At 53.2% G+C, this 13401-nt stretch overlaps 2 protein-coding genes across 7 annotated transcripts in view; both read left to right on the plus strand.

Annotated features, from left to right (window-relative positions):
* EEIG1 (estrogen-induced osteoclastogenesis regulator 1) overlaps positions 1–8350 on the plus strand; it is a 38643-nt gene extending 30293 nt beyond the window's left edge. For all 6 annotated transcript variants that reach the window (XM_080401125.1, XM_080401124.1, XM_080401122.1 and 3 more), the window contains exons 8-12: positions 109–213; positions 479–668; positions 865–986; positions 2126–2195; positions 3079–8350. In XM_080401125.1, coding sequence (XP_080257251.1) covers positions 109–213; positions 479–668; positions 865–986; positions 2126–2195; positions 3079–3124 — 533 coding nt within the window. In that variant the 3' untranslated portion in view covers positions 3125–8350. The remainder of the gene's footprint in view (positions 1–108; positions 214–478; positions 669–864; positions 987–2125; positions 2196–3078) is intronic.
* On the plus strand, positions 3632–12151 carry DPM2 (dolichyl-phosphate mannosyltransferase subunit 2, regulatory; the record flags this gene model as incomplete). The annotated part of the gene is made up of 6 exons (XM_080403090.1): positions 3632–3649; positions 4441–4506; positions 9008–9634; positions 9982–10071; positions 11177–11279; positions 11568–12151. The coding sequence occupies 6 exons, from the start codon at positions 3632–3634 to the stop codon at positions 11624–11626; spliced, it is 963 nt and encodes a 320-aa protein (XP_080259216.1). The 3' UTR covers positions 11627–12151.
* Between the last annotated feature and the right edge of the window lie 1250 nt (positions 12152–13401).

Genomic DNA, 13401 nt, shown 5'->3' on the forward strand with positions numbered 1-13401 from the left:
TTGCCCTTTCCTTAATCTAGTGTCCCATGATCAGCCTTCAGTCCAAGGTGATCAGCAGGAAATGTTTTTGCTTGGTTACAGTGTGAGTGCCCTGTTGTTCTTTGGCAGGTGTCCCAGAAGAACCAGATCAGAACCTGTCCAGCCCAGAGGAAGTCTTCCACTCAGGGCACTCGCGGAACTCCAGCTACGCCAGCCAGCAGTCCAAGATCTCTGGTAACCATTGATCCACACAGCTCTGCTGGCACTGGCCTCATCCTTTTACTTTCCTGCAATGAGCTCTTGTGAGAGTGATGTGTAGCCATGTGTCTCTCCCTCCTCTGTAATATCAGTCTCCTGTTTAGTCTGCTGATGAGCTCGCAGATATATGTCTAAACCTCTGTATATGGGAGCAGAAATGCTAGTCTGAAGCTGTCCTGCCTGTTAACTGTGTTGCCAGGAAGGGGAGAAAATCTGGTTTGTAATCAATCGGTGTTTGCAGGTTACAGCACAGAGCACTCACATTCTTCTAGTATGTCCGACTTGACCCATCGCCGGAATACCTCCACCAGCAGCAGTGCATCCGGAGGGCTGAGCATGACTGTGGAGTGTCCTGAGGGAGAGCGGGATCACAAAGTAGAGAAACCACCCCGCCCCCCAAGACCAGCCCTTCTACTGGATAGACCCTCCCGGTAAGAACTGTAGAGCAAAGCCCCTTCTCTGGGAAGGCGAGACAGAATCCACTCCTTTGTTCTCATGCAGCGGTAGATTGGATTGTAGCTGCTGAGGAGGAGACTATTGCCAAGAGAAGCAGGACATGAAAAGCAGTATATGAAAGTCTGGGTCTTGAAAAGCTGAGTAAGTTTTCCCTTTATTTTCTCTCCGCAGGAGGAAAAAGGATTCAGTGGAGAGTCACCCAACCCGAGTGGATGACACCAGGATCGATGCTGATGATATAGTGGAGAAAATAATGCAGAGTCAGGACTTCACAGATGTCAGCAATACTGAAGGTGAGAGGAGGAGTCTCAAAGTGGATGTCTTAGCTGTTCCTTTAGCAAGGCTGCCAGGCTTTTACAGTCAAGATTTGATCTGCCATGGACTCACTTCCCCTTTTGACAGAAATTTGCTTTCAGTGCTTGCTAGGTGTTTCTGTGGTAGATAAACAAACCATGTGATTTTGAGAGCTGCACATCCATTAGGACATAGTGCTTGCTGCTGTTCTACAGAGTACAGCAGAGGTTGAACAGTAGCTCAGACATACGGGATGAGAGGGGGGGAAAGTATTTACTCTTCAGTGCAGTGGAAATGAGTTACATCAGCTGTCTGTACTGCTCAAGTGGCCTTCATCTGGGGTCAGCTCAGCTCAAGGGTATTTATTAAAGTAGGAGAGCACAACTGGAGGGGAAGCAGCATGCCTCTGCAAAAAGATGGGAAGAAAGATGGGTCATAGTGTGGTGGTGATCAGGTCTGTATGAAAGCCTAAAAAGGGGGTTTTTCCATTGCAGTCACAGCATCTGTTAAGACAAAACTAATAATATCAATGTATTGGTTTTCATTTTCCAGTTTAGCTTATACATCAGTCTTTTTCATCTAGTCGAGGTTTTCTGATAAGTTTTGAACTTGATCTGAGCTTGTTACTCTTGCTTCTACCATTAATCGCCTGAAATCATTGCACACAGCAACACCCTTACCATATGGGTATCTACACCTCACTCAGCATGGGTTAAAACTAGACTGAATATAGCCATTTCTCACCAGCAGAACAGGCTGACTTTCTCCTCCAGTGAGCCTACAAAAGCAGCATGAGTCCCCACTTCTCATCTGTTCAGATGTGTCTAAGCTAACCAAGAAATTGCATCAATAGAATTGCCTTAAAAGCAGCTACTGGTGGAGTATCACTGAATTTCTCTGCATTTACTCTTCCAAAGCTTAATGCTTTGGTTGATTTGTAGGTGAGGGTCCCCTTCAGAGCAATAGAAGGAATTCCCGAGGATGCTATTACTGTAGGGACACCAGAAAGTGTGCACATGCATTCACAGAGATACACTTGTTCCTGTGCTGACTGTTGTGTAATGCTTCTGGGAGGGGAGCACCTGGGAGCCGTTGGTAGTTCTGGGGTTTGATGTCTGTTTTCCTTTTCTATCTGCAGACAGTAACCTGAGGTTGTTTGTGAGCAGAGATGGAACAACTACATTGAGTGGTATTCAGCTGGGAAACAGGTAGGCTTCCTGAAAGTCTGGCAGATGGAGGAGCTCCACAGAGATTAGTTAGCTCTTTGTACTCGGGGAACTTTCACCTTTTGCAGCAGGAGAGATTTCTAAACATCACTGTGCTACATGGTGTCTTTATTCCAGTACTGACACGCCTGGGATCCCTTTGGTGACAGGCTACAGCGGCACTGGGGTAGGAATGCAGTTCTCAGCAGGAGCTTAGAGGGATAATGTAATCCCTCTGAATCCAGGAATCAGAAGTAAGGAGTAAAAGGACAAAATGGTAGAGGTTGTTTCCCGTCTGCTCCTGCGCCCCACCAAAGGCAGGGAGCTTTGCCTCCCGCTGGCCTGCGGCAGAACTGCAGCAGCCCGGCTACTGTGCCTTTGCCCTGCCTCCCCCGTCATTGTCCAGGGCTTGTTCTCTCGCAAAAGACTTCTGAACCAATAAAACTTTTTCTTGCCACGATAGCTCTTAGTACAGTGTCTTGGCTAGTCGCATTTGAGCCTTCATACCACCTTTTGGAAGTTAAAAACAAAAATGCAATAATGGTACTGCAAAGATGTGTCAAGTTGGTGACAAAACTGGGAGCGCAGCAAAGCCAGGAACAGTGGCTCTTTGTGCAGGATACTCCCTGCTTTCCTCTGTCGTTCAGAAGGAATCATGTCTTAAATGCAGCTCTTTCAAGTCCTTTAGTGTTAGTTTGCCACGTAGCTGTCTGTTTTGTATTATGAGTGTTGATTTCTCGCCAGACTGACTCGTTATTTTCACTATTTTGTGTGGGGTTAGAGGGCAGTGTTCGTGAGTGGAGAGCTCCGAGTGAGAACTTGCTTGCTCTAAGTGACTGAGGAAAATAACCTGGCTTTCTCATTATCTTCCCCTCTGCCTCTCCAGGGTCTCATCTGGAGTTTACGAGCCAGTGGTGATTGAAACCCACTAAATGTGAAGAACAGGGTAGAGCTGCTGGAAACAGGCCCCCTACCCAGTCCGCTGCCACATGGATGCCAACCTTTACCTCTCTTCATGCAGCATTCCAGAAGGGATTTCTCCATGCCCCTCCCCATACATTTGCACTGCAGAACTACTCCAAGACCACTCCAGATCATGCACTTTCCCTGCGTTGGCACTACCCTTCTCCACTTCCCAGTTCTTCCAGTGCCTGCCTTCCCCCTGTTTCTGATCAGACGCAAGGTGTCTGTTGGGCTTATCCTTAGTCTTAGAGGATGTTGCTCATCTGCATCCCTCGCTCCACCCATTCACTTGCAGCAGAGGACTTCTCAGCTTCTGTCTCCCCAAAACATTGGGTTATACCACTGTGAACTCATCAAACCACTGGGGGAATGGGGAAAATATTCTAACCAAACAGAGAGCTGCTTGTTAGTGAGATGGTCACTTGCAGGATGCTTTATTCCACTGACTCTGCAAGGGAGCATTACCTTCCAAGGCAATGGTTTTATTGAACGAGGTATGCTATGGTGTACGCTTCACTTTCCTACACTCAAATCCCCAAACATCCCCTTCTCATAGGAAATATTTCCCAAAAGTGCATTTCAGAAAACTACCGCAATCCAGATGGGAGTTGATAAATGGTTAAATGCTAATGCTTGTTATACCACTAACTGCATTACACCTTTCCACTGCTGGGCATGGAAGGGCAGTGTTCATCTATTAGCATTAGCAGGAGCACTTTAAGAGGTTCCAGATTTTACCTGGAGGAGGCTTCTACTTGCTGTTTCAGGAGCATAGTCCCTGTTTGCTGGACTGATTCAGCAAATAGTCACTGTTGAAGCTTGGAATACAAAGCTTTTTTTTTTTTTTTTTTTTTTTTGGTGCAGGAAGGGAACTGCCCTTCTTGGACTGTGAAAAGAATCTGGTTATCTGATAGTCCTCCCCTGAGCCAGAGCAGGATGCAGTTGACTGCAGTGGTCTCTCTGTTGTGGTAGCGATTAACAATTGCTTCTCTTGGCCTGGGCCAGTAAGGGAATCTGTGTTGGTTGGCCTTTCTTGCCCTGTCAGCAGGGATCTATGCCTGAGCTGATTTCTTCTGGGGCTGGGGAGAAGCCACTGTCTCTGCCTTCAAAGGTAGAATGGGTGTTACCTGCTGCGTTAGCCACAGCAGCAGTTCTTACTTGCTTCGTGGCAAGCGAACTCTTCTGACAAGGCTTCAAACTGTTTTCTGGTTGATCTTTCAATTGCTCTTCTTTGGGTTTGGTTTCTGCAGTTGTTTGACACTTTAGCTCCTTCTTTTCCTTGCAGTGTGTGGCAGAGATGTCAGTCCCTTTCAGCTCCCACTTACAGATTCTCCTGGCAGCTGAACTGCAAGTGAGGATCTAGGCAGACTCCAGCCGTGGGCCGTCAGCAGGCTGTGCTTGCAGCCCTTCCTGTACAGAGCTCTCAGCCGATAAGCTATTTCTGTGTAGTGCCCTTTCCTCTTTCACTGGTGTACTGTGATGGCACTCGGCGGCCATGCGCTTGGAGCAGTGGCACGCTCCCGGACCTGGCTGGGAGCATGCCCTGCTCTGACACACGTGTGCACGCACGCACACAGGCACACACTTGTCCCATTCAGCCAAGAAAGACTTGTCACTGATCGCGTTGTTCTTCAAATTCTTAGTTATTGTAAAGCCTTTTTTTAAAGGGGGTGGGGGGGAAAGATTAATTGTGGTCTCTGTGGCTAGAATGCATGCAGATGAGCTACTGGAAAAGGGAATTTGGCAGAATAAGAAACAAGGAATGAACGGGCCTTGATTTTTTTTATTTTTTTTTTCTCTCCACCCTACTAGCTAAGGGTGGCTGCATGGGGAGGGTGCTAGGCAGTGTGGCAAAGCTATACTGCTGCTTACTCAGTTTTGACAGTTTGTCTCTTCAGAGGTTTCTTTCTGTATTTGGACCGACCACATATAGGGTATGGATCTTTTTCACCCTTGCCCTTCAAAGGGAATTAAATTTGGATTAGAGTAAGAAGAGGGTACAGACAACGCCACCTTGGTTTGGTTTAATGTAGGGGAAAAGTGTTGGATCTTTTAAGTCTGTCTTGAACAAAAGCTCTTTCACACTTGCTGGTGTTTTTCAGTGGTGATCTCTTCCTCATTCAGTCTGGGTAGGTTTGGCACTCGCTAGCAGGCTGGTGAGCATCCTGCCCAGTTCCTGGGATGCTGCGTGTCTGCAGGAAGGGGAGAACTGCTTGCTTTTCTCTCTCCCTGGGGCTCTGCCAGAAAGCCAGGCCTGGCCTTACCCTCTGTTCAGGTCAGGGTGAGGGCAGAAGCAGGCTTAGACGGTGGTGGGTGTTCCTGCCCTGGCTGTGCAGAGCTGAGGGTCAGGCTGCTCCCCAGCACAGAGCATCTGCGGCCCCCCCAGAGGCCAGTGAAGCCCCTCGGGAAATCGGGTCCAACCAGGACTTGAAAGGAGCAAACATAAGCCAGGAAGGAGGCCAAAACCCAGCTCACTGCTGCTGCTCTGCTTCTATTCCCATGAAAAACAATGGCAGTCACTGTCAGAGCACTTGGGAACCCAGGGCTTTCTTCTGGGCTCCCGTTGGCAAGAGTCGGCTGTTCCAAGGCGCTGGCAGCTCAGCATGTCATGAAACCCACAGTGGGACAGAGGGAGGAGTCTCTTCCCAACGAAGCAAGAGGAGCAGCAGTTGAGCTTTTCAGAAAGCTGGTCTCATCCTCCCAGGCTGGCAGAGGTATAACCTGCTCCATCGCGTAGCTGTGGCCAACCTGGGCATGTCTCTGGCTTCTCTTCCAGAGGCTTGGCACATCATTGCTTGTGTTTCTGATAACTGTGCGTCTTAGGATATCTCTTCCTTGTCTCCATGTCGCTGTTGACTCCACAGATCCTGGTCTTTATGTAGCTTTCTAGCTCTTTTACCCCTCGTTTTGAATAAGAAAGCAGCCCTAGTTATTCAGCCTAGTGCAGCACAGCCAGGGCTGGAGCACCCAGAGCAGACCCAGAGGGAGAACGCAGCAGTCTGGTCCTGTTTCTGGATCCCATGTAGAGCTCCTGCTGCATGTCCATCACGAGCGATGCCCAGTGGTCCCTGGCCAGTGGTGGGCATACGAGGCAGTGGTGATGGAAGTGGGATCACTTGTCCCACAGACTCGCTGCCATCCCTTGGGAAGCTGCGTCTCATGAGCACTTTTTTCCTTGTGGCATTGCTGCCATCTGTTCCTTGTCGGATTTTGAGCATTTAAGAAGTGAATCAGTTTCCAGACCCAAACCGCTGGCTAGTTTCCTTTGGGTTTTTGTTTTTCTTTGTCATGAAGTTTATTGAAATTTTTTTTTATAAACCCAGCAGGCTGGTGTTTTTTTGACTGCATTATTGTTTCATTGATATTTTATTCCTGGGGCCTGAGCGGGGGGACATTCTTCCCCACATTATTTCCCTTCTCAGGGGATTCAGAGGTGGCTTAAACAAGTGAAAGGACCTTATTGGCAAGACTTCGCATCCCCTGGGTCTGTGATGCTGGTGAGCAGGGCTGCTCATGCCTGGCTGACCCTGGAGAGCAGAGCTGGCTCTCTGCTCCAGTCTGGGGGCCGGGTGAAACATGTGGACTCTGCTTTCCCAGTTTCTGGACCTTTAGTTGGTGGAAGCCCATGGCAAAGAGTTGGGAGATTCAGTGTACTTTTTTTTACTTTTTTTTTTTTTAAACAGTATAAACTGAGTGAATGTCCAAAAGAATAGGCTTAGTTTGACTTGGTGAAAGAGATGGATTTCAATTGGAAATTGTGATGGAAAAAGGGGGAGAAGGATGTTCCTCCTCCATTGTCATCTTTTGTGTGGTCGGCACTTTAAATGGGGGCCTTCGTGCTGTCCTGGCCCACGGTGTGGTGGGCAGCAGGCATGTGATCTTCCCCCCCTGCCATTGCCACATCACTTTGCCCCCTGCAGAAAGTGAATAAGCCCTTTTAAATGTTTGCTTCAGTTTTTAGAGGGTTCCGAACCAGACCGAGACCTGAAGAATGCGTATTTCATTCTCATCTTAATAGGAGGGGTTGACTTTTTATTTATTTTGTCGTTGCTGTTTCTTTTTAAACTGGTGGCTGTGCAGCTGGACTCTGCACACGCTGTTGTGAACCTCTGGGAAAACCTCACTCCAGGTACGCTAGAGCACCTAGGTTAAACACCCCTCCTGGCGAGGGGCCCCCCTGCTCCCCTCCTCGCTGCCTTACCCGGGAGCTGCAAATTCACCCCCTGCCCCTCCATCCCCATCCCCTGCCACCCCACCTAGTCTCTAGCTGAATGAGTTCTTGCTCTGGTGACTGAGCCCTGTGGACAAGGCTGGTCCCCAGGGGCAAGTTCCTACAAACACTGCCTGGTTGCATGTGTTTGTCCTTGAAAAGCCACTTCCTTGCTTTAGGGGTCGGGGGGGGGGGGGGGGGGGGGGGCGGGGGCCTGTGATGAGCGCAAAATTCCCCCCTGTTTCCCTTCTGAGAGCTGCGTCATCCGTCAGCCCACCCACGCCATCCAAACTTGATGCCCTCCACAGCTCCACGTTGCATCGCCACGTGGAAACCTGGGAAATGGAAAGGAATTTGGATGAAACCTGGGAAATGGAAAGGAATTTGGATGAAGCTTTGAGCGAGGGGTGTGGCTAAGCCTCATAACGCCTCAAACACAAGGAATAACGGTAAAGCCTGTATTTTTGTGGGGGGAGGGAGGGGAAGGGGAGATCATGTTTTATTTTCTTGGAAGTTAATTGAGCTTGGTGATCTTCTGATGAGGCGCGCACTTGATTTATATTGGATAGAGAGAGATCGCTGATATTTTTGGAAAGGGAATGGGTCTATGCAAACTTCCAAAATTGCTTGAAAGATAGTTTAACATTTTTTTACTTTGAAATCTAAAGATAAATCTAACTTTTTTCTTAAAGCAGAAGTGCGTTTAGAAAGAGAAGCTACTTCCACTGCTCTATTTTGATGATGATTCTGGAAAGTTTGGGCTGGAGGGAATGACTATTTTTCACCATTTTTATCTTGCTCCTCTAGTTTTTTGGTTTCTTTTTCTAACGGAATGCTGTGCCGTCTTTGATTCAACAGATCGTGTTTGTATTTTCTGTATCTGGTTCCTAACGTAGAGAAATAACAAATATATGAGGAAAATCACTATAATGTCAAATGTTGTTATGGTTTGGGGGAAAACAAAATAAAGGTTTTTGGTACTTCACACTGATTCTTCTTGCTTTGTTTCTTGTTTTAAATGCATTTAGATATCTGCTGAGGAAGCAGAAGGGTGAGACAGGGCCTGCTGGCATGCAGGGCCCTGGAATAGGACTTGGCTTTGTCTTCTAGGATTTCCTTGGCAGGTGGGAGTGGAGATCCCTGCCAGCCCTTCGCTACTGATGAGAGAAGGGCTGGAGAGGGGAGCTGGCAACACAGCACAAGCCCAGGGGAAGCAACAGCCTGCAACCCAGGAGGCAGGTGAGCCGGTCCGAGTCGCTAAGAACGTCTCGTGTTCCCGAACACTGCATCCAAGCCCAGGCTGTGCTTGAAAACAGCCCCATCTGCCCCGCTGCAGAAGTGCTGGGCACCCACCCCTGTGTGGGGCTGCCTTGCCAGGGTGGCCTGGGGAAGGTGCTGCAGGGCTCCAGGGCATGCCTGCAGCCCCTCGCGGCTTGTGCGGGGGCAGCCCCTCCTCTTCCACCACAGGCTGGCGATCCCACTAACGGGGGTTTGAGCCACATTCGGTGCCCGGGTACTGTGCTAGTGATGCATGCAAAGGGTAGAGGGGACCAAGGCCCCCGGGAGAAGGCGGCTTTGCCTTCCCCACCCTCGCTAAGCTGCAGCTGCACATTCCGATCAGCTGCATCCTTGAGTCCCACAGCCCCGGTGCCATGTGTCCCTCGGCTGTTGGGTCAGACTTTCCCATTTCTTCCTGCTGCAGCGGTGGGGGGGTGGGAACGGCTGGGTCGCAGGACACGAGCATCTCTGGGGCAGGAGCCGGCTGCAGCCGCTCGGTCTCCAGGACCGCCCCTGCCCTCGGCACTCGCAGGCGTCAGGCGGGAGATGCTGGCGGGGCAGCCCCGGAGCAGCCCGGCCTCTCCCGGCACCGGGCCGCCCCGAGCCCCTCCCCCGGCCGGCGGCGCGAGGCGGAGCTTCGGCGAATTTCATTTATTTCCCAACCAACTTAAGGCGGGGTCTAGCGCGGCCGCCCCGGCTGGGGCTGCTGCTGCCCCGGCTGCCCCCGCGCTGGCCGGGCCTGGCGCTAGGCCCCTCCAGGCCGGAGCTGCCTCCGTCGGAGCGGAGCCGCCCCCGGCACTGCGCCTCCATCGTGCCCCGCGCCAGCTGCCCACGCTACCCACAATGCCGCGGGCCCCAGGCCGCCCCCGCTGATTGGCCGCCCGCGGCCGAGGGGAGGGCGGGGCTGACGCGAGGCGCGCTGATTAGGGGCCGCTCCCGGAAGGGCGGTGCTGCCGGGGGGGCGGGCAGGGAGGTGCTGGCGATCGCCATGGTGAGTGGGGTCGTTGCGGGCCTGGCCCGGCGGTCCCCGGGCCGCTCCGGAGGCGGTAGCCCCTGCTCGGCCCCTTGACGGGGGGGGAGTTTGGGCTGGAGCGCGGCCGAGAACCGGCGCGGGGTCTCGCCGGGGCAGCGTGGGGCCGGCGGCTGTCGGTGCTGCGTGGGCTGGGGCGGCCGTGCTCCGGCAGCGGGGCCTCGCGGTGGGCGCTGTCCGGCGCAGAGGCTCTCCCCTTCCCGCAGCGGTGCGTCCGCCTGACCTGCGGCCGAGTAGGCGGCAGGTGCCCGTGCCCGTCCCCGTGCGGATGCTGCAGCACGCGGACCCCGCGCTCTCTCCCCTTGCAGGCCACAGCAACGGACCAGGTGGTTGGGTTCGGCTTGGTTGCCTTCAGCCTCCTTCTCTTTGTTTACTACACCCTCTGGATCATCGTGCTGGTACGACTCTCCTCTGGCTCTTGTAATCGCAGTCACTCCCTGTCACTTCACGCTCAGGTGTTAGCCTGGGCTTTGGCTGGGTGCTGATGCACCCCGGTGCCTGAAGGACTCTGCCCTGCCAGCTTCCTGGTTAAAAATTCCAGGGCAGCGCTTCCTCTGCTGGCACAGCCCTTGCCCCTTCTGGGGGCACCTGCCCTGCCCTGGGTGAGACCAAGCTTCATTTGTGCTGCCTGCCTGGCTGCTCTGAGGCAGGCTGTCCCGGGCAGTGTCAGAGTGAGGTTCAAGAGAGCTGAAGCCTGGTGCCTCTGGAGGTGTTCGTATCCATGTTTGCAGTCCCCCAGATTCCTGGTTCTGGTAGGAGATGACTCTTACCAGATCTGGAGCCTGGTAGGGAGGAGAAGAGTTTAGGGAATGCAGAGCTCTGGAAAAGTGATTGTGAGCCTGATAGTTTGCCCAGTTCTGAGGACATCAGCTGGAGTCATTAGCGGTTTTCTTCCTGGAAGGAAACATCTTATGAGCTTTCCAGGTAAAAGAGGCCTGGTTCAGCCTTGGGCTGATGCCTGAATTCCTGGCAGCTTCCCCTCTAGCCTCTCAAGAGTTTTGAATTCCCATCTTGCGTCTGTTTATTCTGCTGCCCAATACATAGTTATGCTGTTGGTAGTGCCACGAGCATGTAGGTGTGCACACTGCTGTGTAGGAACCCTTACACTGCTCTCTAGTGTCCAAAGCCTCCCACCGGCCTCCGCAGAGGGATCCTGGCAGGATCACTGTGAAACCGAGCCGGTAGCAGCTGCTCCCCCCTGCAGGCCAGGGAGTCTGGGGATTTGCTGCATTCAGCACCAAGCGTGCGGGCAGCCATGCCCACCTTGTGACCCCAGGGCTGTGGGACCCCTGTTCTGGCCATGTGTAGCTGCCTTTCGTCTGTCCGCCCACTGCCGTGCCCCTGCAGCTGTGGGCTGAGCCACACGCAGGTCTGGGCACCCTTTTTTTAGCTGCCTTCTCACACCTGGAATTTCCATCCTGCTTTCGAAACCACAAGTCTGCAGGTGTCGGGAACTGGCCCTGGTGCTGTGCCCACCTGCTGATGCCGCTCTGTCTCCTGCAGCCCTTCATCGACAGTGATCATGGGATCCACCAGTATTTCTTGCCTAGGGAGTACGCAGTGATCATCCCCATGGTGGCTGGGCTGCTGCTGCTGCTATTTATAGGTGAGTGTTGTTTCTGTTCTAATTAGAAGCTTCTAAATTAGGAAGAGAGAAGAGGGTTGCTAGCGGGTTAGCTAACGTGTGACACTTGTGACACTGTGGCTACTGCTGCAGCTTAGCCTGGCACAGGCTCTCGGGGCATGTGTTCATGTGTAACTTTGGCTGTCTGAGCCTCTGGACAGCAGAATTGTTTCTTGCTCACTCTGCTGAGGATCTGTTTCTCACTACAACGTATTGTAAAAGTACCCATAACTAAATGTTTTCTGGCTGAATCTGCTCTCTCTCTGGTAGGTATTTTTATAACCGTTGTGATGTGGAAGAGCAGGAAACCTGCCAAGAAATTGGACTGAAGGCTCAGCGGAGAGATGAGCGAAGGCGCCCACCCTGTGGCATCGTAGCCAGGAAAAGCCTTTGCCTGCAGCACTGGGCAGCCGCCTCCTCCAGAGCGCTCAGCGCCGAGCTGGCTGCGCTCTCCCTCCTTCCGTTCTGCAGAGATGAAGCCTTCTGTAGTTTACAACATACTGACCAAAGGGAAGCAAAACTGACCTGTGGGGCTCATCGAGAGAGGGACCAGAGCCCTGCTGTGAGGGACCTGTGCTCCTGCTGGGGCTGCCCATACTGGCTGTGCTTCGACCCCTGCTGGCTGCGGGAGCTGTCGGGATCCAGCGGCTGTAACCACCATAGCACCAGTCAAGCCCTGGTCCCTGCCTGCTGCTCAGCCTGCAGGTGATCCTTCCCCTCTGCTCATGCTGTGTCCAGTGATTTATTCCTTCTCGGTTTTTTTTTTAATGTTTACATGCGGTTTGTAGTTTTGTTTTTTTTAAATTGGGTTCATATTTTAGAGGAAAGAAATGAGACTGGCTGTGGAAAAGGCAGGTTTGCATTCTCTGTTTGCCTGCTGGAAGGGCTAATCTGAAGAGGGACCCCCATGAGGCCAGGCAGGCAGACGATGCTGGGACAGTGCTGCTGCTGCCCTCTGCGTCCCCTCCTGCCGCCATCCAGCCAAGGGGGTGGCAAGGAGATGCCCTGTGTCACAGGATAGTGTTCAGCTCTGCTGCCAGTGAGTGCAGCCCCCATCCCAGCTGGGTTCCTGCCCCCACTGACAAGGGTCTATGAGCCGCTGGGCTGGGACTGAGTGGGCAGCTGTGGTGACACCCTGTCCTTCTCCTGGAGGCTTTCCTCCCGCTGCTGCCCCACCCTCTGGCCCCCAGGCAGCTCCCCAGGCCACAGCAAGCAGGATCACCCTCGGTAGAGGGCTGCAGGCTCAGCCCTGGCTGGGGGTTTGTTTGTGGCTCTGGCAGAGGCTGCCCCACTGTGCCAGGCTGCCCAGTGGCCCTGCTGGCTTGTTGCTGCGTCCTCCCTGGACGGGGGGAGCAAAACGCAGAAAAATTCAGTTGTGTCTGTGCAGCTCCAGGCATGCCCCCTAGCCCTGGCACTGTCTGCTCCCCCTTGCCCCTGGCCCCAGCCCACAGAGGACAGTGCTGGGACCAGTTTCAAGGTTATTGCTCGTGTTTCTTTGTCAACAGTGAAAGAAAGCAAAGCGTGGTGCCTGGTGCTGGGCAGCTCTGGGGTGTTGTTCCTCGGTGCTCTGCAGCTTGGCCATGGTGTGAGGGGCTGCAGATGATGGGTGGCCCCCTGGGGCCAGTGGACGGGGACCAGGATACCAAGAGGCCCACCTGCCCGCCCTGGCCCCACTGCTGGGCCGTTGTGGGTCATTTTTTGTCCCTGGGCTGTTGCCACCACACCAGAGCTTACTGCTGTGTGGGGTGGTTGGGAGACAGTGGCACACAGAGGTGAGAAAGGAGCTTGGGGATGGGGGGCCTTCTAGGGACCCTCAGGCTGGTGGGAAGCTTGAGAGGGCAGAGCAGGAGGTGGAGAGAAAAATGGGTGCTGGGGAGGGTGCCAGGGCATGCAGGATGGGTGCTGGGGCCAGTGGCAGGACAGTTGGTTCCCAGGACATATGGGATGGGTGCCAGGGCACCTGGGAGGGGTGCTTGGTACAGGGAGATGGGGGGGTGCTGGGTTTGGTCCCCGGGGCACAGGAGGTGGATGCCTGGGTGGGTGTTGGGGCACAGGGAGTGGGTTCTGGGGTGGGTCCCTGGGGCACAGAGGGTGGGTGCCGGTG

Source organism: Falco punctatus (assembly GCF_963210335.1).
Source record: "Falco punctatus genome assembly, chromosome: 9".
Taxonomy (NCBI): domain Eukaryota; kingdom Metazoa; phylum Chordata; class Aves; order Falconiformes; family Falconidae; genus Falco; species Falco punctatus.